The sequence below is a fragment of the Chelonia mydas genome, chromosome 27, assembly GCF_015237465.2.
Source record: "Chelonia mydas isolate rCheMyd1 chromosome 27, rCheMyd1.pri.v2, whole genome shotgun sequence".
NCBI lineage: Eukaryota > Metazoa > Chordata > Testudines > Cheloniidae > Chelonia > Chelonia mydas.
In genome coordinates this window covers 15,141,094-15,168,446 of record NC_057860.1, presented here as the reverse complement: position 1 = coordinate 15,168,446, position 27,353 = coordinate 15,141,094, and the positions used below count along the sequence as shown (strand labels likewise).

The 27,353-nt window shown below is 63.8% G+C and overlaps 1 protein-coding gene and 1 long non-coding RNA gene across 8 annotated transcripts in view; one reads left to right on the top strand and one right to left on the bottom strand.

Annotated features, from left to right (window-relative positions):
• WNK4 (WNK lysine deficient protein kinase 4) overlaps positions 1–24,280 on the bottom strand; it is a 25,557-nt gene extending 1,277 nt beyond the window's left edge. Inside the window, exons 1-20 of one of the 7 annotated variants that reach the window (XM_043537004.1) lie at positions 23,431–24,280; positions 19,167–19,228; positions 10,236–10,408; positions 9,051–9,271; positions 8,623–8,780; positions 7,496–7,584; positions 6,893–7,112; positions 6,146–6,476; positions 5,604–5,743; positions 5,429–5,502; positions 5,011–5,152; positions 4,439–4,555; positions 4,186–4,359; positions 3,749–3,806; positions 3,270–3,425; positions 2,415–2,983; positions 1,810–1,906; positions 1,175–1,610; positions 676–878; positions 246–346 (exon numbers count right to left, since the gene is read on the bottom strand). In XM_043537004.1, coding sequence (XP_043392939.1) covers positions 246–346; positions 676–878; positions 1,175–1,610; positions 1,810–1,906; positions 2,415–2,983; positions 3,270–3,425; positions 3,749–3,806; positions 4,186–4,359; positions 4,439–4,555; positions 5,011–5,152; positions 5,429–5,502; positions 5,604–5,743; positions 6,146–6,476; positions 6,893–7,112; positions 7,496–7,584; positions 8,623–8,780; positions 9,051–9,271; positions 10,236–10,408; positions 19,167–19,228; positions 23,431–24,280 — 4,371 coding nt within the window. Of the gene's footprint in view, positions 1–245; positions 347–675; positions 879–1,174; positions 1,611–1,809; positions 1,907–2,414; positions 2,984–3,269; positions 3,426–3,748; positions 3,807–4,185; positions 4,360–4,438; positions 4,556–5,010; positions 5,153–5,428; positions 5,503–5,603; positions 5,744–6,145; positions 6,477–6,892; positions 7,113–7,495; positions 7,585–8,622; positions 8,781–9,050; positions 9,272–10,235; positions 10,409–19,166; positions 19,229–20,542; positions 20,579–23,430 lie in introns of those variants that run through there. The other 6 variants (XM_043537005.1, XM_043537006.1, XM_043537007.1 and 3 more) reach the window with 6 other exon arrangements.
• Positions 24,173–27,353, top strand: LOC122463927. Its single transcript, XR_006287696.1, has 2 exons — positions 24,173–24,299; positions 25,032–27,353. It is a non-coding gene; the product is annotated as an uncharacterized LOC122463927 (long non-coding RNA).

Below are 27,353 nucleotides of genomic sequence, written 5' to 3'. Positions count from 1 at the left end.
CACCCTGAGGGGCCTACAGGCAGAAGCCACCTGTGCGTGCTCTCGGGGGCTCAGAGCCCCGTGCCCCTCCACAGAGGGGAACCCGGGCCGTGTCGCTTTGGGGTGTGCAGTGCCACCAGAGCACATGCCCCAACACCACCTCTTCCGTGCCAGAGGGAGCGTGTCCCATGGAGAGGTGCCACCCTGGGGCTCGGTGGAATGGGACCCTACGGCCCAGGAGGCCCCCAGCAGCCCCCTGCTCTCACCATTCGGCTGAGGTCTCCGGCGAACGACACCCCTCTGCTCGGCCGCTGCTCCTGCGAGCCGGTACTGCTGCCGCTCAGCGAGTTCCTGCGCATGATCCCTGCTGGGAGTCAGATGGGGTGAGGGGCCAGGGGCCACTGCCTCCCCCCACGGAGCAGCCCCCCAGGTGCCCGCTGCACAGCCTGGCGTGGGGGGACGTCTCCCCCAGCAGGCAACACACAGGTTAATGCCACCTCCCCCAGGGCGGAGACCTGAGGATCCTCCATGCAGCCCAGGGTGCGGCCCCCAGAGAGCTCCCCACAGCGCATGCCCTTGGGTCCTACAGCCACCTGGGGGCCCCGGGCAGAGCGAGCGAGAACAGCGGGAGTGGAGGGGGTGCCAGCAGGCAGCAAGCGGGGGCCAGGTGCCAGCAGGGAGCAGCGGGCCGGGTACCTGTGGGCTGCGAGAGCTCCAGGCGCTGGAGGCTGTTGCGCCGGGACGGGTTGAAGCTGCCCTTGGAGAGGCGTCTCTGGCGGCTGGAGAGCATGGCGGCCGGGGAGACGATGCCCGGGGGGGCCTGCTTCCCCATCCGGAAGTACAGCTCCTCGATCTCCCTCTTCTGCACAGCCTGCAGCGTCTGCACTTCCGAGAGGTGCCTGGGGACAGCAGGGCCGTCAGGCAGAGCAGGGCAGGGGGCAGATGCCTGTTTCTAGCCCCGCTGCCCACAGGGAGGAGACTGGCAGGAAACTGCCTTACTCCGCCCCGGGCAGGACTTGGGGTGACAGCTCCCCAGCACTGGCCTGGAGCCCCCTTGAGAGCTGCCCTGCTGGGGCAGAGGGGACGAGCCTGCCCCTCTCCCTGGAGCCAGAGGCGCTTGCGCCCCCTCCCCCCCGGCAGCGCAGCACGTGCCAGTCCCGCCATGGGTAAGGCCGAGCCCGGGGCCCCCACTCACTTCTGGCGCAGGCTCTGCAGCTCCTCCCAGATCTCCTCGTCCTCGCTCTCCGTGTCGTCGCTGCTCAGGTAGGACAAGCTGCGGGCGTAGCTCATCCACACCGGGCTCACCACGGCCTGCTGAGGGCTCTCGGCACCGCCCTCCGCGGGCCCCTCCTGGTCGCTGTCCGCCAGCGCCACCGGCGTCCCCTCCTCGGCCAGCAGCTCGTCCGGGTCCTGCACCGGGGTGTCGGGGACAGAGTCTGAGTCGGAGCTCGTGCTGCCCTCCAGGGCGGAGGAGCTGGGCACTGAGGGCTGGGAGGAGGTGCCAGCCACCCCCTCCCAGGGCTCCGGGCCGCTCTGCTCACGGTCACTCTGGCTCGGCTGCCCCAGGGGGCTGTTGGCTGGGTCCTTGGATGTGGTCACCTGGAACCGGCCCAGAATCTGGGGCTTGGCCTCTGGGAACGAAAGGGGAAGGGCAGGTTAGCAGGGAGCCGGCTCAGCGTGGGCCAGGGCAGGTCTGAGCGCCGGGCGTGGCTCTCCTTGCACTGGTGGGAGAGCTGGCACCAGGCATTCTGCGATGCCAGCCCTGTCCCCACCCAGGGCTGGCATCACAGCTCAACCAGCAGCTGCCACCCTGAACCCTGCCTGGCTTACCTTCGTTGATGGGGGACAGCCGGGCCTTGGCCGTGCCGGGGGCGGGCGACTCTGAGACGATCAGGTGGCTGCTGGGTTTCAGGGAGCAGGGCGATACCTAGGAGAGAAGCCGGTGAGCCAGGCCAGGGAGCACCGAGCTGCCCCCATGCAGGGTCCTGGCCCACAGCAGCATCCAGGGCCACCTAATCCCCAGCAGCAGATGGGCCAGGGATTGAGCTGCGGCTCCTTGGCTCAGGCCCAAGCCTCTGGATTAACAGGCTGCTCCAGGCCTCGCTCCGAGCCAGCAGCGCTGCCCCAGCCCAGGGGCAGCGGCTCGTCCCCCGGAGTAACACCAGCCCCAGGGCTGCTCTAACTGGTCCCAGCAGGACCTGCCCCCTGGGGCCCTTCTGCCAGCTCTGCTGCAGCAGAGGGCATGGCCTGCAGCCGGTCCCTTCCCACCAGCCCTACACCAAGAGCCAGGGTCTCACGCCACTCGGGAGCTCCCCTGGGGGCATGTCCTGGCTGTACCCCCCACGGTCTTGGGGCCTTCCCAGCCTAGCCCCTTCTGGCAGCTATTTGACCCACCTCATGCTGCAGTGCCCATGCCCCTTCTGGGGGGTGCTTACCAAGCCGCTGTCCACAGCAGGAGCTCTCACCGATGAGAGCGGACTCTCCCTGGTGCCGCTTCTTTCCAGGCCCTGAGGGGCAAGAGCTGGCCCCCAGCCCCCTGTGACACGGGAGCTGGTGGGCTCCTGGGTCCCACTGCAGCGTGGCGCTGGCTCCACCAGGCCTGCGGGGCCAGGGGAGGTGAAGTGCGCCGGCCCCAGGTACAGAGCCGATGGGCGAGGTATCGGTGCAGAGGCCAGGGGCCCACCCGGCGGGGACACAGCCGAGGAGATGGACGGCAGCAGCGTCTGGGCCATGCTCATCATTGCCAGGGAGACCATTTCAGCCAGCGAGAACAAGGGGGAGGTGGCAGGAGACCAGGGGAGCGCAGTGGGTGCGGTGCTGTTCCTGGGCGTGCTCAGGGGGCCCAGGCCTCCCCTGGGTGGTGTGGTGGGCAGCAGGGAGCCCCCAGCCTGGGGCCCGGGCACGGCAGTCTGTGACAAAGACTGGGATGTTGGCAGCTGGTACGGGGCCAGGCCGGGCGCCGTTAAGAAGGAGGGCCAGCTCCACGCAGCTGCACTGGGGGAACCTGTGAGGGAGAAAGGGGTGAGCATGTGGCGGGGGGGAAGGGTTAACCACGTCCCCCCTCCATGGCTGGGTGCTTCCCCTTCCCTCCCCTCTAGGGTCCCCATATCCCTGCCCCAACGCCCGCTTGCTCCCTCTCGCTCCCCCTGTCGCTGGCTGCTCCCTTGGTGGGGCGCAGCCTGGGCGTTCCAGCCCTGCCCAGCCACCAGCTCGGCTGGGCGCCAGGAGCCTCTCCGGCCGAGTGGGGCCGTGGCCGGGCAAGGTGGGGAGGCGGGGGTCCGAGCCAGTACCTGGCGGTTCTGCTGGGAGCAGAGGCTGCAGCCCAAGGGGCTGGGTCCCTGGCGGGGTGCCTGCGAGGCTGAAGAGGTCGTTTTCGAAGGGGGAGCTGCTGAGCGAGGGCTGGACCGGAGACGGCTCCGACTGGCCAGGGCTGCTGCAGCCCAGGTCTGGGACAGAGGCAGAGGCAGGGAGTCAGTCCTGGCACCGTGCAGCCCCGATGCTCCCAAGCAGCAGCCCTCCCCCGGCTGGGGCCAACTTGTGCAGCTGCTGGCCAGGGGGTGGCACAGGCCTCTCCCTGCGTAGGGCAATGCCACCTGGCTACCGCTGCCTGGGCACCCACTGGCCACAGGAACCGCCCTTTCAAGGCAGACATGCTTCCATCACAAGCCAGCGGGCAGCACAGGGTGGCCCAGCCCCCCAGGGCGGGGGTGTCGCAGGCCCAGGGAAGGGGCACCCCATTGGAGGGAGGCAGGGGGTGGCAGGCACGTACCGCTGAGCGAGGACGAGGACGAGACGGAGCGCGAGAGATCCTGTAGCTGCAGCTCCGCCTGCCAACAAGAGAGAGGGCCTGTGATGGGCCAGGCTGGGGCTGCGGCAAGCTCTTGCCTGCACGCGCCCCACACTGGGACCCCCCGGCAGAGCCCGGGAAGCTAGAACCCGGACAGGGGCGGAGCGCTCACCGGGAGGGCTGCTCACCGGGCAGCTGGAGAGTGAGGGGAGGTGTTCAACGGGCGCACTCACTGGGGGGTGGGGGGACAGGGGTCTGCTCACCGGGGCCAGGGAGGGGCACTCACCAGGAGGCAGGGGGCTGCGCACTAGGGGACAGGGGTCTGCTCACCGGGGCCAGGGAGGGGCACTCACCAGGAGGCAGGGGGCTGCTCACTAGGGGACGAGGGGCGCTCACAGGGGCCAGGGAGGGGCACTCACCGGGAGGCCGTTGATGGCGGCAGAGGGCGACAGGCTCTCGGGCTGCGGGCTGCCATCTGCCCTGGCGGCACCTTGCCCGTCCTTGCGCAGCAGGGTCTCCACGCGTTGGATGATGTCCCGGATTCGATGGATGAAGCCGTCCTGCTCCGACTGGAGGATGAACTCGTTAGTTACCTGCGGGGCCGAGCAGGTGGGTCAGTGCTGGGCGCGGGCCCCCCAAACGCTGCCTAGCCCAGCCGGGCCCTACACGCACCATGACAGCCGCGATCTCCTCCGGGTTGTCCCCGTCCAGGTCGAACTTGAAGGTCACCATCTTGTTGTTGTAGGTCTGCAGCTGGCACTCCACCACCCGGTCGCTCTTGTCCGAGATCTGCAGGGCAGGGACAGCTCTCAGGCAGTCGCGGAGACGCCCCCATGCCACCCCGCCCCGCCGGGAGCCAGGTAACACCCAGGGAGGGGCCAGTGCTTGCTGTCCCAGGCCTGTGCCAGCCTCGCTGCTCAGCCTGTGCAGACGGGTGGGTTTGGGGGGGCCCTTTTGCCCCCGCAATGGAAACGTGAGGAGCCGGTCGGCGCTTCTGCCCCCCGCGTCCTTCCCTGTGAACTGCACGTCCACATGGGCAGGCGAGCGAGACCCTGAGTGCCCAGCTGGGGCCGGGACCCGCTTGGAACCAGGGAGATGGGCCCAGGAGCAGCTACTCCCAGGCACCCCCCGTTCCCTGCCACCCTGACCTCCCCCCGACAGCCCCCACCCCATACTCCCCATTCACAGTGAGTTTCCGCCCCCTCGGGGCCCGTGGACACAGGCAGGCGCCTGGTGGCGCTTACGTTGGTGATGCGGAGCCTTGACCTGGCTCGGCGCCGCAGCAGCTTCCCCGCGGCCCGCTTGGCCGGCAGCTTGGCGTTCCGCTCGCCGGCCGAGAGCCCGTCGCAGCCGTCGCTCAGGCCGGACGCCACGTCAGACGCGTAGCTGGGGGGCAGCCCCAGCACCAGGTAGCACCACAACACAGGGGCAAGAGTTACTAAGGCCTGACCCCACCTGCGCCCATCATGCCCCAAGCTCCCCCTGCCCCAGCCCAAGCCGCCCCGTAACTCACCCCGATCCCCATCTCAGTGGCCAGTCCCAGCCCCTTCCAGCCACCACCTCCCGGGGGAGTGGGGGGGGGGGGGAACAACTCCTCCCACTAAGGCTGGGGCCATGGCTACTCTGCCACCGCCCTGCTGAGGGAGCAGGGCCCAGACGTACCTGTCTACTGGGGAAGAGAACTCGCTGGCCGGGGCAGACGGCAGGCGCTCCGTAGGCGAGCTCACAGCGATGCTCTGCAGGGCAGAAGCCAGAGTGAGGGGGCATCAAGGCATCCCCAGCAGCCCCCCAAAGGGGAGCTCCAGGTGCCCCTAGGGCCGCGTGAGGCCCCACTCACCACGGGGAAGCAGCTCTCTGACTGGACAGCTGGTTGGCTGAAGGGGTCCCCGGTGGAGAAGGTGCCAGAGTGGCAGTGGGTCAGGTCTGGGGAGTCCACGAACCCAGAGGAGCTCAGGTACCCATCCGTCTCGCAGTCAGCTGGGAAGCAGAAAGCAGGGTGAGTGGCCAGCCCAGGTGCCCATCCCACCAAATCCAGCCCAACCCAGCCAGCAATCCCTGGCTCCCAGCTGTTCATGGGGGGGAGCCAAGGCAAGCTCCCCACAACAGCTCTTGCACTCCCCCCTCTGCCGTTTCTTGCCCCCCTTCCCCAGGAGAACGGGAGAGAAACAGGAGCAGCTGCCTCGAGCAATCATTGCCAGGGCGCCAGGCTCCAGGCTCCCAGCAATGCCAGCCGCAGATACCACCGAGAGGCTGGGAGCTGCCCTCCCTGCACCCCAGGGAGACGCAGGCCAATGCCAGCCATGCCCCCCCACCCTGGCCAATGCCAGCCAGACCTCTCCCCCCGCCCCGCGCCGGGGTGCCCACGCACGGTCTACGTACAGGTGGTGGAGGAGTAGCTGGTGTGCCGGTAGAGGAAGTGCTGGTGCTGATCTGCCTCGGGCTCCTCGGGCTCCGGGGGGAAGGTGCCCCCAAAGACGGAGTCCCCGGAGCCAGGCGTGGGCGGCGAGGGCTGGGGGGTGGTAGGCACCGGGGGGCACTTCAGCTCCTCCAGCAGGGGCAGGATGCCCGGCTGCTTCTCCTGCTCCTGTCGCAGCAGCTCATCCTGCGCCCGCTTCACCTTCTCCCGCTTGCGCTTGATGGCGACCACGCGATCCCGCACCGCCTTGGCCACCAGCTTGTAGTCCGCCTCGCACACAAAGCCCAGGGTCACCTGCAGTGGGGGTGGGGGGCACGTCAGGCCCTGCCCTGGCACAGCCTGGCAGAGCAATCTGGGCACCCAGGGAGGCAGTGAGCCAGGCACAGGCGAGGTCAGGGCATCAAGGGCAGGGGGGACAAAGGGGGTGGGGCTCAGTTGCGCCGGGGGGAGCCCAGGCAGAGGGTAAGATGGTCGCTGCCCCAGAATGGCCCCTGCCCAAGGAGCAGCGCCCACTACAGACAGGGAAGGAAAAGCTCTGGACAGCAGCACAGACCCCAGCAGCGAGCGGCTCCCCCGTGCCAGAGCTGTGGGCAGCGTGGGTACATGGAGAGTTGAGGGGCAGGGAGCCCAGGACCAGGGCTGGCCCAGATCATTGTCTCCCTGTCCAAGGTGGGGGCAGGGCTGCTGCCCCTCCCCACGTGGGCACTTACCATCTCCTGGGCCACCTCCTCGGCCACGTCCTTGTGCAGCTCGAAGAGGAACTCGATGGCGTTGTTGTCCTTGTACTTGCCATGCAGCTTCTTGGTGTCGTCCATGCGCAGCCAGAGCTTGAGGCCGGACTTTACGCCGTCGTCCTCCTCGGCCAGCTCCACGTGCACACCCGTGTCCTCCTGGAAGAAGGAGTGCTCCAGCAGGTCCTGGATGGTGTACCTGGCGGACAGGCCAGGGTCAGCGGGGCTTGGCGCAGCCTGGGCACCCCAGGGGGACGTTGCCCAGATGGGGAACCCGGTACGGGAAAGGGCCACCTGGCACAGGGACCCCACCCAGCCCCGCGCAACTCGGCTCCCTGCAAACCAACAGCACCCCACCCAGCATAACTGGCGCCAAGGGGCAGAGCCCAGCAGGGACTGAACCGCACCGGGGCACCTTAGCTCATCTGGAACCCGGGCCACCAGCCCAACCCAGCCAGCCCCCTCCACCCCAGAGACCTCCAACCCCTCAGCCTTGCCCCGCAACCCCAGGGGCCCCCCGAGCCCTGCCCCACCCCACCTGATCTCAGGGGACCCCCAAGCCCTGCGGCCTGCCGCGCCCACCTCTCGGCCTTGTTCATGCGGATGCAGCCCTCAATGATTTCCTTCAGCTCTGGCACCTTCACCTTGTAGAAGCTGTTGGGTTTCATGCCCTGCAGGGAGACACCCCAACCGTCAGGCAGGTCCCAGGCCAGGCTGTGCCCAAGCCGCTGAGACACCCTCTGCGCTTTAGCTCTGGCAGCAGCCGTCCCTGAACGTGCGGGGGGCCGGACTGAGGCAAGACGGGCCCTGCGAGCGAGCGAGCGACATCTGGGGCTGCCCTCTGGCTCCTGGGACCCGGCTCCCAGTACCCACAAGTTGAGCGTGGAAGGGACCCCACAGGGAGGGGCCCTGAGGAAACACCCCCCACCCCGGGGACGGAGACCCCTATTCAGGCAGGCGAGAGCCAGTGGCTCAGAGTGAGTGGAACCACCCGGCACCAGTCCCCGATGGGCCAGGCAGAGCCCAGTGCAGAACCAGCTCCCGAGCCAGCCCCTCCCTGCCCTGAGCGAGGGGGCAGAGCAGTTCTGGGGGACGGGAGGTCATGGAGCAAACCGGCCCCGCGCTGGATCTGGCTGGTTCAGGGTCGTAAAGGCTGCGGGCTGGCCCAGGGCAGCAGATCGGACCAGGTTCACAAACAGCGTCCTGGTTCCGCTCCATTAACACTGGTGGCTGTTGCTCCCAGGCCCCAGCACGCCAGGGAGCTGCACGTGGACAACCACGTGGCCTCCACCAGACAGAAACCTGGGGAGCAGGGCAGGGGCAGCTGGGAGGCACAGCTACAGGGGAATGGGACCAGCCTGCAAGGGCACCCAGGTTCCCCGTTCTGTCCCCAGCCAAGGGGATGGACAAGGGACCCAAGAGCTCAGCAGTGGCTCATGGCTGCCCAAGCGTCTGGGCATGGAGCTGCTCCCAGAGCAGCCTCAGGAAGGGGGAAGCGTCTTAGCTAAGGCCCAGGCTGGCGTTGAGTGGCTCCTGGGGGGAGAGGGGTCCCCGGGACCGCAGAGTGGCTCCGGTGAAGGGAGGGGCACTGCCAGGGGGGAGGGGGAGTCCCCGGGCCCCTAGAGTGGCTCCAGCGGGGCAGGAGTTTCCCTGGCAGTGTGGTGCCGGCCGGGGAGTCCCCGCATCAAGGCGCACACGCAGCCACTCACCGAGGTGACCTTGCGGTAGATCTGGGCAGCGTTCTGGCACTCCGAGTACGGGTACTCTGAGGTGGCCATCTCCAGCATGCACATGCCGAAGGCGTACACGTCCACTGCCTCGTCGTACTTCTCCTCGTACATCTCGGGGGCCATGAACTCCGGGGTGCCTGGGGGCAGAGGGGACACGACTCAGCGCCGAGCTGCCCCCCGGGGCTGGAGGGCAGTGGGGCTGGCTAGCCACACCCTGCCAGCCCAGGGTGGGGGGCTGGCTGCAGGGGAGGCTGCACTCCCTGACTCTCCTCTCGGCAGAGCCAAGCTGGCGTTGGCCACCCCAGGGGTCCCATGGCGCAGCGTGCCCCCCGGACCACAAGGGGCCCCTCAGCCTGGCTCTGAGACCCAGGGGAACCCGGCCGCTCGCACGCCCAGCGCCCCGGTACCTATGACGCTCTTGGCGAAGGAGGCCCGCTTGAGCGTCGCCAGGCCCAGGTCCCCGATCTTGACGGAGCCGGTGGGGCCCGTGATGAAGATGTTGTCACACTTGAGGTCGCGGTGGATGATGGGGGGCGAGCGCGTGTGCAGGAAGTGCAGCCCCTTGAGGATCTGCCGGCTCCAGCACCGCAGGACCTTCAGCTTCATCTCCTTGAAGCGCTTCAGGTAGCTGCAGGGGCGACATGGGGGACATGAGGGGGCAACTCCAGCTGCTCCCCACCCAGCACAGAGATGCCCCGGGAGAGGCCAGAGCCCAGTGAGCCACCAGGCCCTGGCACCAAGCACATCACGCCCTTCTGTCACCAGAGCCTGGTCGCACCCCTTCGCTGCTGAGGGGAACCCGGCAGCGCCTGCGTGGGGCCAGGCCTGGCTGAGACCCCCGGCCAGGCGCCACCCAAGCTGCACGGAGCCGGGCAGCAGGGTCCCGGCGCGGGCTGCGTGGAGACTTCTCACCCAGGCAGTGCACACAACGGGCTCCTCAGGAACAGGTGGCGCTGCGGGTGCCAAGGGCCAAGCAGGAGCCTAGCAATGGCGAGCAGCCGGAGCTGCCCGGTGCCATGCGGCACAGCGCCGGGCGTCAAGATAAGGGCGTCTGGGACGCTCTGACGGCTGATCCCGGAGCCGCCGGGCTGTGCAGTGGGGGCTTGGGGGCCGCAGAGCGCCTGGCAGGCCCGGGCTTTCCCACAGCACCCCCACCAGTTCTCAGGCCCACCCCGGTAGGCGGCTGCAGGCCAGCGTGGCCGGGAGGAGCTGCGAGCTCTGCCCGGACCCTGCCCAAGCCCCTTCGCGCCAGGCAGGGGCGGCTTGGAACGCACCCGGCCCACATGCTGGTCAAGCAACCACAGCCGTCACACGCAGGCCGGAAAGGCTCCCCTGCCACCCGCTAGGACCCTTGCCCCCTCTCCGCCTACCACACAACCCCCCCCGCCAGAACCCCCGGCTCCCTCCCCCTTCACCCGCCAGGACCCCGTACCCCTCTCCGCCTGCCACACAACCCCCACCCTCCTGCCAGAACCCCCGGCTCCTTCCCCCCCCAGCCGCCAGGGCCCCGTACCCCTCTCTGCCTCCTACACAACCCCCACCCCCACCAGAACCCCTGGCTCCCTCCCCGCTGCCAGCCCAGCCCCGCTCACGTTTTCAGGGTGCCCGAGGTCATGAGCTCAGTGACCAGCACAATGCAGATCTGGCCCTTGATGGCTGACTTCCAGGAGTCGTAGAAGCGGACAATATTGGGGTGCTGCAGGCCCTTCAGCATCTCCACCTCCTCACTGAAGCGTTGCCGTTCAGCCTTCGACAGCTTCCTGGTCTGCAAGGAACCCACAGGAGAGGCATGAGTGGCCACCGGGGAGCACCCTCTGGCACTGGGGCTGGTGGCACAATGGACCAGGGCCTGGCCTGAGCCCGCCCCGTACCCCTGCCACGGAGCCCGCCCCGTACCCCTGCCACGGAGCCCGCCCCGTACCCCTGCCACGGAGCCCGCCCCGTACCCCTGCCACGGAGCCCGCCCCGTACCCCTGCCACGGAGCCCTGCCACGGAGCCCACCCCGAGCCAGCCCCGTACCCCTGCCACGGAGCCAGCCCCGAGCCAGCCCCATACCCCTGCCACAGAGCCCCCAAAACAACCCAGCCGCCAAGAGCCTCCATGCTTCCACCCAGAGATGGAGCCTCTAGTGTTTCCCCTCTCCAGGCCCGGAGCCTGCATCCTCCTGGCTCACTTTACCAGCCACAGACACGGCAGCAAGGCCATGCCTAGCTCCCAGTACAGAGCCCAGACTGGCTGCGTGGGCACACAGACAGCAGCCATGGCCTGTCCCAGCAGCCCCATGAGCCCTGCCGGCGCTGCCCAGGGCAGCAGGATTACTCATGGAGCTGAGCCGAGCGGAGCCAGGCACCACCGCACCAGCAAGGCCACACGGAGCATCGACCTCCCCACGCCCCTGCCAGCTGCTGCCCCCGCGCCCTGGAGCCAGCGCAGGGCTGGGGAGCTGGCAGCCGCTAATCGCGCCGGCTGGACACACTGTGCAGCCCAGCTGCCCGACTCCCCCAGAACGCCCCAGCCCGGCTTATCAGCACCAGAGACAGCCCGTATCTGGGTCAGGGCAGGCACGGAGTGCCGGGGGAGGACAGAAGAGCACTGGCAGAGTCCGGGGCTGTGGGGCGGGGGCACAAGCATGGAAATTCACTCACCTCCCAGCCCCAGAGAGCAAGCAGGGACAGCAAGACCCTCTGCCCAGCAAACAGCCGGGCTCTGCACACAGAGAGCAGGGGGCAGCCGGGCTCAGTGACCAAACCAAGCCTCCCGTGTGCCAGCCCCTAGAGGGGAAGGACGTTTCTCGCCCACCCCTTCCAGGGAGCAGAGGGGCCCGGCAGGGACAGGGCAGGAGTGAGACTTTTTGACTTACTGGGGATTTGCTGCTCCTCAGTTAAGCCACTTTCTGGATGGGGGGAGGGGGCTGGGCCAGCATTTCAGCAGCTGGCCTGGAGGGAGGCACAGTGCCACAAGCTGCCCCCGGCCCGGCTCTGAGATTCTCCAGCAAGGACGCAGATTACTGGCTGGTGAGGCTGCGCGGGGCCCCTCTCCCTCCTGTGCCCAGTGGGCCCAGCCAGAGGAGGCTGCCCACTCGCATGGCGCTGGGCATGCGCCCACGTGGACTCGGAGTGACACAGCAAAAGCCACCGGTGTCTGCACCTCCCTGCTGCAGGAGATTGGAGCCACGTTTGTATTAAAACCTTTATCCAAGGGGGGGCAAACCCAACTCCTCCCCAGCAGCCCACCCAGCCTGCCTCTGTGCCCCCAGCTCAGGGCATGCACCTGCATTTGCATGGAGAGCGGGGGAGAAGCGCGGGGGCTCGTTTCCACTGGGGATTCCGTGCCAGCAGATCTGTCCCGGGGCATCAGTCGCCAGCCCCTGCACAAGGGGGGGCCGAGGCCTTCTGACTCCCAGGTGCTAACCCCCTTGGCAGCTCAGCAGGGCCCAGGTAGCTGGGTCCCAATCTGCAACCCGGGGAACTTGTGGCAGAGACAGGAGGGAGCGCCCAGCACAGCTCCTGCCAGGCAATGCGCTGGCCAAGAGATAACTTGCATGCCACAGGGGCAGCCTGCCCACAGCTGCCCCCTCCACCTGGCATGGCCCCCCCAGTGCCCCTCACCCCCGCCATCAAAGCCCCTCAAGCCAGCCTTGCACCCGCACACAAGGAATAACAATTCCTGCCACCTCCCTCTGCTGCTTCCTAAGAGGGCGGGCGGGCGGCTGGCGAGTGCAGACGTAGGGCACCTTTATGGCAAGGAGCCCACATGAGCCTCAATGCCACCTTTGTTGGCAGCCCAGGCGTGTCAGGCTCTGGACCTGGTTTTTCCATGTTCCTCCTGCTCAAGTTAATTAAAGTGGAAGCAGAAGTTGAGCTTTGACAGAGGCTTAAAGCGCCGTGACTAGGAGCCCAGCCCCAAGGTCAGCAGGGAGGGCACAGACACCTGCCACCCGCGGCTCAGCCTGGAAGCTCCATCCCCTCACCAGGGCTGCTGACGCTAGCCAGGACAGCTTCCCCTCTGCCCACAGGCTCCACTGCGACAGCTCAGGCCAGGCAAACTCCCTGGGGACCCGCGGGGGCTGCCCCCCAAGACTCCCATTCAGCACACACAGGGGGCTGGGGACTTTCCCAGGAGCAGGGGGGCAGACAGCAGGGGTCTTGACAGGCTCCCAGGGGCCCGGCAGGTACCCACTGTGACAACCCCGCCAACCCTGCAGATGCCTGGCAGGCCCATCCCTGGCCCAGGCTCACGCCGGCTGCCTTGGGGGGCCAGGGGACTCAGGGCACGGAAGGAGCCACCCCCTGGGACATCTGTCCAAAGGAAACTGATCCACTGCTGCCTGGCAATTCCAAAACAGCCAACTGAATCTGGGGCCGCCCCCTCCCCACCCCATTGCCTCCCCACTGCAGCCCCCACCCCACGGCTCTCCCTGCGTGCTGTCCAGGCTCTGGAGTCCCCCTGCATTCCTGTCATGCACTCCACAAACCAAACCCTCCCCAGGAGCCGTGCCTGGCCGCTGGCACACTGGTAACTGTGCCCAAGGTCCTGGAGCAGCCAGGGACTAGATGCTGCCCTGCTCCCTCCCTCTCAGAACCCAGCAACGTCTGGAGAAACTGGAGGGCCCCCTCTGCCCTCCCTGATGAGAGCAGGGCCCATGGGTAACGGGCATAAGTAGGAGCCTGTGGAGGGCTGCCCCCCGCCCCAGGACCAGACATTGCCCGGCCTGTGGCACCCCCTCCTCAGACAGGGGCCGAAGCTCCTGCTCCCACACCCGCAGGGCACTATGTGGCCATGGCTCTCTCCTTGGCCGGGCAAACTGGGCCCTGGCCAGTGATGATCACTGGGGAGCCGGGCCTGGCGTGGAGGCGAGGCATGCCAGCAGTCGCTGCGAGCCCGGTTTGCGTTGGCATATCTTTAAGGCAGGTGCATGAAATTACAAGAGGCTGGAGCAGCGAGAGCTGACTCCATCCATGGCCCCCGATCGATTCCTGGCCTCTGCTCGGCATGCCGAATGTGCCACACGGGCCGCATTTCCTGGCAGGGCCCTGCCTGCTGGGCGTGAGAAGGGCAGGGCCAAGAGAGCGGGAACACTGCTCCTGCGGGGCTGCAGACCAGCATCCTCCAGCAAGCAGCTCCCTCTGCCCCTGCCAGATGAGAGCAGGGCCCATGGGAAACTGACACAAGTAGGAGCCTGTGGAGGGCTGACCCCCTGCCCCAGCACCAGGCAGCAAGCAGGGAGAGCGGAGGCAGGATCTGGAGCTGCCCGGATGGGACAGGCTCTCCACATCCCTGAACTGACAGCCAAAGAAACCAATGGCTCGCGGCTGCCGCGTTCCTAAACACTGGAAGCTGCTGGCTACAGGGAGCCGTGCGCTCAGCCCCTCGGCTCACAGCAGCCATAAATCAGCCGGGGATCTTTCGTAATGTTTTTGTTGCATCATAACTGGCCCCGTGGCTGGGTTGCAGCTGCCCAGCACCCCACATGGGGCTGTGCACAATCCCCTCCTTTCAAACACAAGTTCGGGGACCTGACCCAGCCCAGAGCACAGCAGGGAACCTGCCGAGACCAATGAATGGCACCTTTTAGATCCAGGGCAAGCAAACTGATCTCCAAGCCCCCCTCCGCTCCTCTGCCAGTCCTGACCCGTAGCAGCTCCTGCTAGTACAGGCGAGGTCGGGAAGACCACCAGCTCTGCCAATGCCCCTCAGTCCTGACCTGCAGCCACCCCCCATTGCAGCCTTGGCTTCTCTCAAACAAGTGCTCCCAAACTGCAACAGCGACCAATACGTCCAGTGGCACCAACTTGAGCCCCAGCAAACTCGTCAGGGATCAGCTAAGCCTCGGTTCATTACAAACAGCAGCCGGAAGCGCTTGGTCCTTCGGCACTTGGGGAGCCGCCTGAGAGCATCCCAGCCCCAGACAGTCCCCAGGCAGCTCCACACCCCCAATTTCCAGACCCAGAGATGGGAGGGGAGGGGTCTGCTGAGGAAAGGTGGCTGGCCTGACCCAGGGCTGGGCTCCGGGAAGCCACACATCTCCAAAGGTGCTCACGAGTAACCAGATTCAGGAACTCCGGAATCTGTTCCCCGAGCCTGCGAGTTGCCGCTGAGACAACAGGGAAGAGGCCAAGGCTATCCCCCACCCCCAGGGGCTCACTGTGCCTGGACAGAGCATACGGGCTCCCCCAGATGGAGAGCCAGGGTGCAAGGGGGGATCACGCCACCCCCAGAGCTGTGAGGCACAGCCTGCCCTCCAGTCCTGTGCCCCCCAAACCAGGAGGGCAATAACCCGGCTGGCACACGCTGCTTAGCGTTCTTGATACATTACCATTGAGATGTGGGGGCGAGGGAAGGGGCTTGGAGCCAGGATGCCTGGCTTCAGTCCTGGCACCCTTTCGGCAGCATTATGTTTGGTGAAAGTTCACCTTGTGGGCCAGGTGCCCCAGCAGCTCCACACAGGCCAAGACGGCCTGTGCCCAACAAACAAGCGCAGGAGGGTGATGCCATGCCATGCCAGCAGCAATCCCCCGCCCCCCAGCTCCACTCACTGAGAAGGGCCACGAAGGCGCCCGCTCAGCAGGGGCAGGTGGTGCACCACCCAGCTCCAGCAGCCGGGCTCAGCCCAGAGGGCAGGGACACAATGAACCTCGCTAATAGCCGCCTCGTGCACAGCACTACGATGCTCTGGGTCACAGACGCCGGAGCCGTTTAACAAGCTGGGATGGAAGCCACCCAGCCTCCTGCCGCTTGCCAAGGCAGGGCTGGCCTCCTCCTGGCGAGGCTGAACCAAGGGAGTTCTAGCCAGTCACTGTGGGCAGGGGGACCGGGACCAGGACCAGGAGAACAGCTGCACAGTAACCGTGCGTCCTGCACATGAGGGAGAGGACCCAGAGCAAGCAATGAGCACTTGGAATTAAAGCCCAAAGCCGGGCATTCGCTGTGCGTTGGAGCAGCACCAGGGCGCCCTGACAGCATCACTGAGCTCCCCGAGTGCTCTGCAGACACCGTCTGCCTCCCGCCCCAACTCCCAGCTGAGGGGTCCCTGAAGTTCAGCAATCCAGAGCCACCGAGTCCCAAGTGCCAGAGCCGGCCGGGCTCTCACTGCTAGGTCTCACTGCCAGCCCACGTGCACTCCTGCTGCAGCTAGCCCAGGGCGCCCCACTGCTCTCATTGGCCCCTGCTGAGGTGGAGCTGGGGGAGGCGGTGTGGTATTTTTCCACATTTCTTCCTCTCCAAGGGTGTTTATTAGGCTCTGGCTACAGACCCAGCTCTGTGATGCCCAGGGCAGCACAGCCGAGCAGCAGCCTCTGAAAGCCGCATTGTGCAGGGCCCAGAGTCCTGGAGAGGGGACCAATTTACATAATTATGGTGCATTTATAGCTAAAAGCCTCTGCAGGTCACCATAGCGAGTGCAGGCTGGCCCTGAAATAGCACCCAGCCATAAATCCCAGCCTGGGACAGCCCCACAGACCCCTCCTGCTGGAGACAGCTTGCTGCTCCCCAGGGAAACAGCAACCCGGTAAAGAGCGAGGCTGGCACAGAACTGCCGCCTGGAGAAGAGATCAGCACCAGCCTCTGCGGAGCCTCCCTGTTTGCTGTTGCCTCCTCCCAGGCTGGGAGCAGAGGCCCAGGCTCCATGTGTACCTACAGCATGCCCCTCGCATCCCACAGGAGCCTGAAAACAACTCAGCTCTTCCATTCACTTCCTGACTGGCACCCACGGTCAGAGCACCTCGGGCACAAGGAGCTAGTGGGGTGCAGGGAGCAGATTGTTTTCCTAGGTCCCACGAACCTCAACAGCCCCCAGGAACCAGCCCCAAAATGTACTAGGAACCACCAGGCCTGGAACAAGCAGCTCCCAGATCAGTCGGGTGGGGGCAGCAACCCAGCCACAGCCAGGAGGAAATGGGCCCCCAGCGCAGCACCAGGGCTGCTTCGCCAGCAGGCAGCCAAGGAGCAGCGCCTGGCACCGCCTTGCACACCCAGCCCTGCCCTGAGGGTCCGGCAAGCCTGTACTGACAGCCCTGCTAGAGCCAAGACTTCAGAGGCGGTCTGTCCCCCGGGAGAGGGAATGGTACTGCCCAGACCAGGGAATGGGGCTGTGCCCACAGATCAACAGGTGCAAGAAACTGCAAGGGCCCCCAGCGGTGCCCACACCACGCAGCGTAACCGGGGAGTACAGGATCTCTCGTGCCAGGCAGTGACCAGAGCCTGCCTCATCCCCCAGCATGTCCCAGCATGCGCCAGTCTGAGGCGCGAAACAGGAGCCCAGCCTACAGGCCACAGCCCCAGTCCTCCCTGCCCAGACAGCCAGCGCACAGCTGGGAGCCCAAGGGGTCTCCCCCACTGTATTGCTACCCATGGGGAGGCCAGCTCAGAGCTCTGCCACCCAGAAGCTTCACAGACTCACACCCAGAATGATCGGGGAGCAGGGGGGGGAGGCGCGGAGCACGGGGCGCTGCCCTGGAGCCAGTGGACCAGGAACCGGAGGAGACTTTAGCCACCTGCCCTGAACCTAAGGGCCACGAGGACAGCCTGGAGCTGCGTTCCCAGCTGGGCACATGAGCACAGAGAGGCTGCCCCCAGGACCGGAGCCTCCTGACCAGGCACCGGAAACACACCAGGAGCTGCTGGCCCCCCTCCCTGGAGCGTAACATGACCCCCAGCAGTGCTGCGCCAGTACAGAGAGGCCTGTAAGCACAAGACAAGGCTTCTGGGTCACCACCGGACACTCTCCCACGACATCCCAGCGCAGACCCCCCCCCAGCCTCCGACCACAAGCCCCAGGAGCAGGGACTGTCCTGCCAGCATTTGGGATGCACCCAGCACACTGGGCACTACCACGGACACTGTAAAACAGCAACCCCAGATGCCCCTGCCCCCTTGAAGGGCTCACATCCACTTGGGGGGCCCCAGTTTGGGTTCGCCAGGCCCCCTTCCTCAGCTCTGCTCCGCCCACAGCAGCCTGGGCTCTGGGGAAGGGACAGGCACTCGGGGCATAAGGAGAGCGCGTGCAGACACACCCTGGCCAGTTCAGGCAACTCCAGCTCCTGGCCCTGCGCCACTGCCCACGGCAAGGGTTGGGGGGAGCTGCAGGAAACCATTCACAATAAACAAATATTTACCAGCTGGGCCCACTTTGGGCCTCTGGTTTCCCCAGCCCCTCCCAGCATCCCCCAGGCATCTGTCAATAAAAACCCTGCTTTAAACCTGACTTCAGAAACCAGCAATGGGTCAGGCCAAGACTATTCTGTATGGGGAGCCCAGGGCTGGGGTAGCAGGGGGCTCCGGGGGGCCAGGACTGGGGGGAGAGGGGAGCCAGGGCTGGGGTAGCAGGGGGCTCCAGGCCAGGACTGAGGGGGGTGGGAGCCAGGGCTGGGGGGGGGAGGGGGCTCCGGGGGGCCAGGACTGAGGGGGGTGGGAGCCAGGGCTGGGGTAGCAGGGGGCTCCAGGCCAGGACTGAGGGGGGTGGGAGCCAGGGCTGGGGTAGCAGGGGGCTCCGGGGGGCCAGGACTGGGGGGGGTGGGAGCCAGGGCTGGGGTAGCAGGGGGCTCCGGGGGTCCAGGACTGAGGGGGGTGGGAGCCAGGGCTGGGGTAGCAGAGGGCTCCGGGGGGCCAGGACTGAGGGGCGCTGGCAGAGCTGTTGCGTGAGACGTGCAGGGCTGGGGTAGCGGGTCAGGGTGGAGGCTAAGTGACCATTTATATTTTAAAGGCAATAAATGGCAACCGGGTGACAAACGCAGGACAAAGCTATTTCTGAAAAGGCACAACCACAACCACTTGTATTTGTGGTGCAAACTCCTATATTTGTCCCACAGCGGCTGATTTGCTGCAGGATTAGGGCTCAAAAACAGGCTTGTTAAGTCTGCTCACGTGCTCCTTGGCTCCGCATGGCACAGGGGGCCTGGGACCAGAGATGCTGAATGAGGAAATCCTAACCGAGGGGGTCTAGTAGAATTCTCGGGGGGGGGGGGGAGGTAACTGGGGGGCCGTGGGTCAGGGTTGAGGGGCACTGGTAGAGCTCTCGGGGGGGGAATGAGGTAGCAGGGGGGCCATGGGTTGGGACTCAGGGGGCAGATCAGGATCGAGGGTATCAGCAGAGCTGGAGGGGGCAGCTGATCCAGGGCTGGCACACAAGCTCGGACCGGGTGACAGATCACTCATGGTCTGCCTGTTCCGGTCATTCGCTCTGCAGCACCTGGCGCTGCCGGCGGGCGGCAGAGAGGCCGCTGGGCGCGATGGACCCTTGCTCTGACCCCGCGTGGCCGTTCTTGTGCTTTCCTGGGACTTTGTATCCAACTGTCCCCAGCCTCCTCCCGGGAAGGTGCAGCCAGAACACACATGGAGCGGCTGGGACTGCTCAGCACTGATGCCTGCAGACAGGCCCCCCAAGACACCAGTCAGCATCACTTTATAAGCACACCAGAAAGCAGTCTGCACCATGCCCACGACAGCTGGCCTGGCCCTGCCAAACACTGCCAGGCAGGCTAAGAGACCAACACACACTGCCCCCTCCTCCTGCCCCACAGGGTACCTCAGATCCAGCCTCGCCAACAGCACGTGCTCTCAGCCTGACGGGCGCCCTTCTGGCGTGGCCTGTGGTTTGTGGAGAGAGATGGGATTTGCCTGGCAACTCGGGTTGGAGCAGCAACACTAAGGCAGGGTCAAGAACCAACCTGGGGCTAAGAGAGGTGGCCAGACGCCCCCAGGCTGCACTAGCTGCAAGCGCGGAGAGCGGGCCAGGGACACACATGCCTGGCAGCCTGGCACGGCCCAAATACAGGACACAGCATGTGACAAACCCACAGAGGGACACAAAAATTACACACACAGGAAAAGCCAGGCACCCTGGGGCTGACCGCAGAGAGCGCGACTGTGACCTCTGGGCAAAGGACCGCAATGCCTGACCCCGGGAAGTGTCACCACTAATACCCAGGGGCATCTGATTTGTATGCAAGGTACGAAGCTTTGGGAGAAAGCGCCGGGACACAGAACAAACCTTCAGTGGGCAGACACGAACGGCCAGCCTGCTGCCCAGGGCACAATGTCCCTTCTCACAGAACCACCTGCTGCCATGCAGGAGTCCCTCCTCCCACCCGGAGATGCAGCCGTCGGTGCGCACACAGTGACGCCCCACGCTGCTTTGAGGGGCAGGAGACAAACTCGCAAGACAAGTTTTTTCTGTGTAAACAAGGACTTGGAACTCGCAGCTGCGCCAGCCGACCCAAGGACGAGAGGGTGGTCAGAGATTTTGGATTGCAGCCAAAGCCCATCCCAAGGGGTTGTATGGAGAGGTGGGGTCCTCCAGCAGGGTTAGTCCCCATACAGCCCTGCTACAGGTTGCAGCAGGAAGGAGGGTGGAGGCTAGAGAAACCAGCCCCCCCTCAGCACACGCTCCCCAGCCCCAGGAGAGGGAGGCTGGGGTTGGAGGAGGAAGGGATGGGAGAGCTGGCAGGTGACCAGAAAGCACCAGGTCCAAGCGTCTTAAAGCAGCTTCTGCATCCAGCCCAAGGGCACCACAGAGCTTCTGGCCATGTCACACAAACCCCCCATGGGCACCCCACAACAAATCTCTGTTAATTAAGCCACAGGCACCACACTAGCCTCCGTCAGGGAGAACCTGAGAGGAACCGTAGCTCCCATATACACTCCAAAGACACCTCCAACACCTGCCGGCAGTTCCCCTAAATCAGAACCTGAAGGGGCCAGTTCCACAGAGCATGGCACAGAGCTGGCAATAGGGGCGAGGCTGGCGTTTGAAGCAGCCCCTCTGATGGGTGGGACAGTGCATGCAGGAAAGGAAGCCCAGAGCCTGGCACTTAACCTTAGCACAGAAGGCCTGATACACTTCTCCAAGCTCTGTGGGCCAGGGATCGCCATGCACGGCACTAGCATGCCGCGGGTGCTCACCAAGTGATGAGAAGGAGCCATGCAGGAAGCTGCGATTGACGCAGAACTGAGTGTGAGGAGTCCAGAGCAGCCGGGCAGCGAGATGTCGGGAGCATTTCACACCCAACATGCCAGAAGCTGGGAATAGGCGACAGGGGATGGATCACTTGGTGATTCCCTGTTCTGTCCATTCCCTCTGGGGCACCTGGCACTGGCCACTGTCGGCAGACAGGACACTGGGCTGGATGGACCCTTGGATCTGACCCAGGCTGGCCGTTCTTATGGCAGATCTAGCACAGCACCAAGATGCCAGCACATGGGCACCTACGGATCTAAGCCATGCTGGGGGGTGGGCAGGGGCGCACGTTGCTCAGTTTATAGAAAATCAGGGTTGGAAGGGACCTCAGGAGGTCATCTAGTCCAACCCCCTGGTCAAAGCAGGACCAATCCCCAACTAAATCATCCCAGCCAGGGCTTTCTCAAGCCTGACCTTAAAATCCTCTAAGGAAGGAGATTCCACCACCTCCCCAGGTAATGCATTCCAGTGCTTCACCACCCTCCTAGTGAAAAAGTTCTTCCTAATATCCAACCTAAACCTCCCCCACTGCAACTTGAGACCATTACTCCTCCTTCTGTCATCAGCTACTACTGAGAACAGTCTAGATCCATCCTCTTTGGAACCCCCTTTCAGGTAGTTGAAAGCAGCTATCAAATCCCCCCTCATTCTTCTCTTCCGCAGACTAAACAATCCCAGTTCCCTCAGCCTCTCCTCATAAGTCATGTGTTCCAGGCCCCTAATCATTTTTGTTGCCCTCCACTGGACTCTTTCCAATTTTTCCACATCCTTCTTGTCTTGTGGGACCCAAAACTGGACACAGTACTCCAGATGAGGCCTCACCAATGTCGAATAGAGGGGAACGATCACGTCCCTCGATCTGCTGGCAATGCCCCTACTTATACAGCCCAAAATGCCATTGGCCTTCTTGGCAACAAGGGCACACTGTTGACTCATATCCAGCTTCTCGTCCACTGTAACCCCTAGGTCCTTTTCTGCAGAACTGCTGCCTAGCCATTCGGTCCCTAGTCTGTAGTGGTGCATGGGATTCTTCCGTCCTAAGTGCAGGACTCTGCACTTGTCCTTGTTGAACCTCATCAGATTTCTTTTGGCCCAATCCTCTAATTGGTCTAGGTCCCTCTGTATCCTATCCCTACCCTCCAGCATATCTACCACTCCTCCCAGTTTAGTGTTATCTGCAAACTTGCCGAGTGTGCAATCCACGCCATCCTCCAGATCATTAATGAAGATATTGAACAAAACCGGTCCGAGGACCAATCCTTGGGGCACTCCACTTCATACTGGCTGCCAACTAGACATGGAGCCATTGATCACTACCCGTTGAGCCCGATGATCTAGCCAGCTTTCTATCCTCCTTATAGTCCATCTATAAGGTTGCTGCAGTCCATCTGCAGAAATGGCACCAGTGGGAATAGCCATGAATTACAGTAAGTCAGTATCTGTGGCTGCTGCTGCCAGCTCCCTCTCCTACATAACAGAAATCACAGGTCCAGCATGCCAGCCACGGGAGGCCACTACTAATGGAAGGGAGAGACCTGGGGCTGCAGGAGCCAGAGATAACAGAGAAATGAACAGACGTGACCCCAAGCCTCCCCCTACCTTTTTGGAGCTCCTTCTTCCCCAGTCTGACGCAGAATCACAAGTATCCCTGGGGAGTGGGAAGCCCAGGGAATAAGAAAGAGGCTGAAGCTAAAGCCAATAGAGAGTGCAGGGACCCACACATGCCCCCACCTGAAGTCTGAGAGACATGTCTTGAACTCAGCTTTGGGGGTCCAGGAGAGCCCAATCCGACCCACGGCTCAGTCCCAGGACTGTCAAAGGGGCTGGGTCAGGACCAAGTGCTGGCCAGTCAGAAACCCCAGACTTCCTTAAATCCCTCTGGTGAAAGGAGCCACTGACCAGGCACCTGCAGAAAAGCTGGCCCTGCCGAACGGCCTGCCCTAGCCCGGCCAACACCACAGGCAGAGCCAAAGCACTGAGCCAGGGGTCCTGCTGCCTCACTCCAACCTGAAAACTCAGCAATCCAGGGCCAGGGGCTGGGGAAACTCCCACACAGCCCTCACCTCCGACCCACCCCCTGGGGCCTGAGTGCCAAGGGGCTGCCTTGTGCCCCAGGGCAGTGTCTGATTAACCTGAAGTAGAGCCCCATTGATCTGGGAATCTTGGGGGAGCAGGGGGCAGCCCCAGAGTGGGGAAACCAAGCAGGGTCTTCCTACGCTGGGTCCTGAGCAGGGGCCTGCTAGGCTGGCTGGCTGGAGTGAGGTGCCCCAGCCCTGCAGTCGCTGTGTCCCTGCGCTGGGGAGCTGCTCCGCTAGCCCCTGGAGCATGGGGGAAGGATCCCGAACAGAATCGCCCACGTTTGTCAGACATCAGGGTCCAACCAGCTGACAGCCAGGACCTCCTCCCCAAGGGACTGTGCCTTGCCCAGCCAGCCACCTCCGGGAGCCACAGCACCCAGTCCAAGCCAAGTGCCTTCCCCACTAAGAACTCAGGAGGCCCCATTCTCCCTCACCCCCCTCCCCAGGCAAGCACCTCCCCGCCCGGAGCGCAGCCGGCCGGCCAGGTGCCAAGGGACGGGGGGCTCCCGGCTCTGCAGCACCTCGCACACTTACAGGCTCGCGGTGAAGTGACCACTGGGGAGCAGCCAGCCCCAGGGACCCCCCAGGCCCACCCGAGGGCTTAGGCACCGGAACTAGGGGTGCTGGGGGTGCTGTCCATCATATCCAGGGCTTACAGTTTGGTTCAGTGGCTCTCAGCACCCCCACACGCCCCTGCCTGAGGGCGCCTGGCCCGGAGAGCCCCCCCGCGCCCCCCTTGAGGGGCCCGCACCCACCTGCAGCTCGCACCAGGCCACCTCCACGGTGGTCTCGGTGTCCAGCCCTTTGTACACCGTCTTGAAGGAGCCGCGGCCGATCTCGATGTCGAACTTGAGGAACCGGCCGTCCGGGGAGGTGGCCACGGCGCGGGTCTCGATCTCCTCGTTCTCCTCCTGCGCCCGGCGGCTCTCGTCCGGGGGGGCGCCGCGCGGGGAGACCCGGCCGGGGGGCGGCGGCGGCGAGGGCGTCTGGCCGCCGCTCTCGCTCCCCGAGCCGGAGCGCGCCGCGGGCTCTGCGCCTTGGAGAGCCCGGGGGTCCCCCCGCGCGTCCTGCGCCCCGGCCGGGCCGGACGCCGGCGCCGGCGCCGGGGCCCCCTCGTAGCCCAGCCGCTCCAGCTCGGCCGAGCTCCGCCGGTTGAACCTGTAGGAGCCGCGGCGGCTCTCGCGCCCCCGGCTGCGGAGCGGGGCTGCCCGGCCGGGGGTCGCCGGCTCCAGGGCGATGCCGCAGCCGGACAGATCCACCTCGGTCTGGGACATGGCTCCGGCCGCGGGGGGCCCGGCCACGTGGAGCATCAGCATGGGGCTGGGGGGTCCGCGCCCGGGGCCAGGCGGGCTCCCCGCTTCGCACCTGGAGGCGCAGCAGCCACCGAGCCCGGACTGGGAGCCGCTGTACGACGCCGGCCCTGGGCTGCCCGGAGCCGAGCTCCGCCCGCCTGGCGCCTCCCCCTCCCCGGGCGCAGCGCACGCCCCCGGCCCGCCCCCGCCGGCCGGGTGAGCGGCAGCAGCCCCGGCGCCTGCCCCGCAGCCAGCCCGGATGGGGGCGGGGGGGCAAGGCCAGCCCGGGGCTCCCCACTCGCCCCCCAGCCATCAGGAGGACACAGGAGTTGGTGAGGCTGGGACAGTTCAGACCCTACAAGGACAGCGCCACCGAGCCACCTTGCCAGAACTAGCCAGCCTGACCCTCTGCGCCCCGCTCCAGTCCGCCCTAGCCTGCTGCTCCGGGGCCACTTGAGCCGGCTGTCTCTGCATGGCCTCGGCTGCCCCTTACTCGCCTGGCCTTCTACCCAAACCCGCTCTGGGGCAGGGCCTGCCTTTGTTCTTTGTACAGCCCCTAGCACCGCGGGGCCTTGGTCCCAAGTGGGCACCGGGGGCACTGCTCTGACAGAAAGGAAAGCCCCAAATATTGGGATGGCAAAGCCCAAAGAGATGGATCCTCCTTGCACAAAGACCGACGCTGGGACAGGAGCACTTGGGCACAAAGATCTCTCGGGTCACTGTGGGCTAATGAGCCCTGTGGGCCAGCTGCCTTCTGCCCCCAGCTAAAGGACAGACCCACATCACGGGGTGACGTCAGACCAGGGCGCACAACTCATGACCAAGTCCTTCCCTCCCACACATGCAGCTCTGTTGTCTGGGAGAGGCAGGAGACTGGCCTAGATTGGGGAGCCCGGGCGCTGCACTGGGGCTCATTCTGTTCTTGACTCTGCCACTGACCTTTTACAAATCGCTGAGTCTCTCTGGGCCTCAGTTTCCCTATCTGTCCAATGGGGTTGATATTGCTGACCTCCTTCGTAAAGTGTTTTGAGATCTGTGGATGACAAGTGTTGTTATTCTTATAGATGGCCCGCTGGTCTGTCCTGCTATGGCACGAGTTCCTTCCTGTATGCAGCACAGAGCCACTTGCTATACAGGGCTCCTTCCTCTGCTGTCTATTCTGCAGCGCACTTGGGGAGGGCGTTCCTGGTGGAGGAGACTCTTGATCCACAAACCCAGCCACCCCCACACCAAGGAAGCGACCCCTAAAATGCTGATGCTGCAGGGAAACGGCAGAATTCACCTGTGTGAGTCCACACTGGTCACGTCTTCCTCACTTGGCTGCACGTTATTCTGCTGAGGCTGTAACTCTCCTGTGCTCAGTGAGGGGAGTAGGGAGAGCCAGCCATGCGCTGTCACAGCACAGTGATCAGAACCAGGGCCGGACCACATGGGGTGCTGGGCTTGGGGGATACCAGGCTCGGGGTGCTGTTTTTGTTGTTAGTGACAAAAGGGAAAATAGAACGTTGGAAGTAAAATGTTCCAGGTAGTCTGTGTGTGGATTCATTTTTAACTAACCTCCTAGAATGTTCTGGACTTTTGTAGAATTTCATGGAACCTTCCAAACTTTCTGAGAACTACATTTTCCTCGAACCTCCTAGAGCATTGTCAGCCTGGCCCTCGCGGGTATTTAAGGGGCGGGGCGTCACCAGTCAACAGATTTGAAGACACCATCACTAGTGCCAAAGAAATGGTGGAATCCTGAGGATTTGAGCCTGTATTCAAGGAAACTCTTATTCATCAGAAGAAGAGACAGTTTGGTTACGAGGGCCGAGATGAGGTGATGGGAAGCTTGGAAGAAAAGTTCCAGAGGGAGGTTTTTTTGCTCACTCACTGACACTGCTTGAGTGTCCATCGAAGAAAGGTTCGGACAAATGAAGCACCGTGAAAAGACTGGGGTGGGGGGAGAAGGGTTGTGTGACCTTAGTAAGCTGCCGGTGGACAGGAAAAGACTCTCGAACAATTCACCAGACCTTCACCGGACACTGACACATGGGGAATGTTCGGACACCAATGCTAAAGACCTCTTGTCGAATTGGACAACAGCCATCCCATTTTGCCACATGGGGAGCACTTTCCACTCCAAGTTCTCCAGTTCATACATGATGCAGAGCTGGAGGACACTTTTCCTAATGTGTGGAGAGCTTTGAGGATTCTGCTCATGCTGCCGGTCACAGTTGCAAGTGGTGAGTGCAGCTTTTCAAAGCTCAGGTTCATTAAAACATAACTTCGATCGACGATGGCTAATGAGAGACTGCCATCGCTTGCTATTTTAGCGCTTGAAAGTGCCATTGGCCTGTCTTTGGATCTGACACTGCTTCAGTTTGCGAGGGCAACGGCGAGAAAAGTGATCTTTGGAACTAAAGGACTAGTGTTAACATTCTAAGACTGTCATCTACTGGAATGCTACTTAATACTGGTTTTGCCAGATACTGGGAATGGGCGATAGGGGATGGATCACTTGATGATTCCCTGTTCTGTTCATTCCCTCTGGGGCACCTGGCATTGGCCACTGTCGGAAGGCAGGATACTGGGCTAGATGGACCATTGGTCTGACCCAGTCTGGCTGCTCTTACGTTATTATGTCCCCCCAATGTAGGTGCACAGTTCAATTTCTTGATGTTAGTACATTTCAGTTACTCTTAAAATTAAAAAGTTTCTATAAAATTAGAGGAAACAAATTATTTGTATTGGCTTATATATGGCATGAATAAATAGATTTACAGATCCTAGTGTATAAATTTATCATCTTATGTGACAGGGATAAATCATCCATCAAACTCTTGAAATGGGCCACAAATGCAGCAAAAAATAAGACATTCAAAAGTTTAACAAATGTGGGGTGGGGGGGGAGCACTGAAGATGCTCCGTGCCTAGGGCGCCATTTGGTCTAGGGCCAGCCCTGATCAGACCAGATGCTTTACAGGGAGCTTAATTTATGCCACCCGAGCCTCTTCTCTCCTTATAGAGCTGGGAAAGTCAGAGTGGGTCCCAGCTAGCCCCTGGCTTTCCCAGGCTCGCTCCCTGCAGTCCATTCTCCAGTACGGTGTGAAATGACTCAGGCAGCGGGGTGACGCAGGTGTAATTGAGCTGCAGCAAAGTGCTTGTTCTAGTCATTTACTTACCGCTTTTAACCCAAGGCTTCAGAGCATCATGTTTACTGGAAAGCAGCAGCCGCCTCTCTCTTGCAAGTTGCTGAAACCGACTCCTGCTTCGTGCAGCTGTGATTCAAGGCCTGCCCTTGTGTCTGTCTCTGCAGCCTCAGCATGGCAGCCAGCTCTGCTTTAGCTACTGGTGAAAATAGCAAAGTGAGTGTGTAATAAAGACATTAAGTTATGAGCTATTAA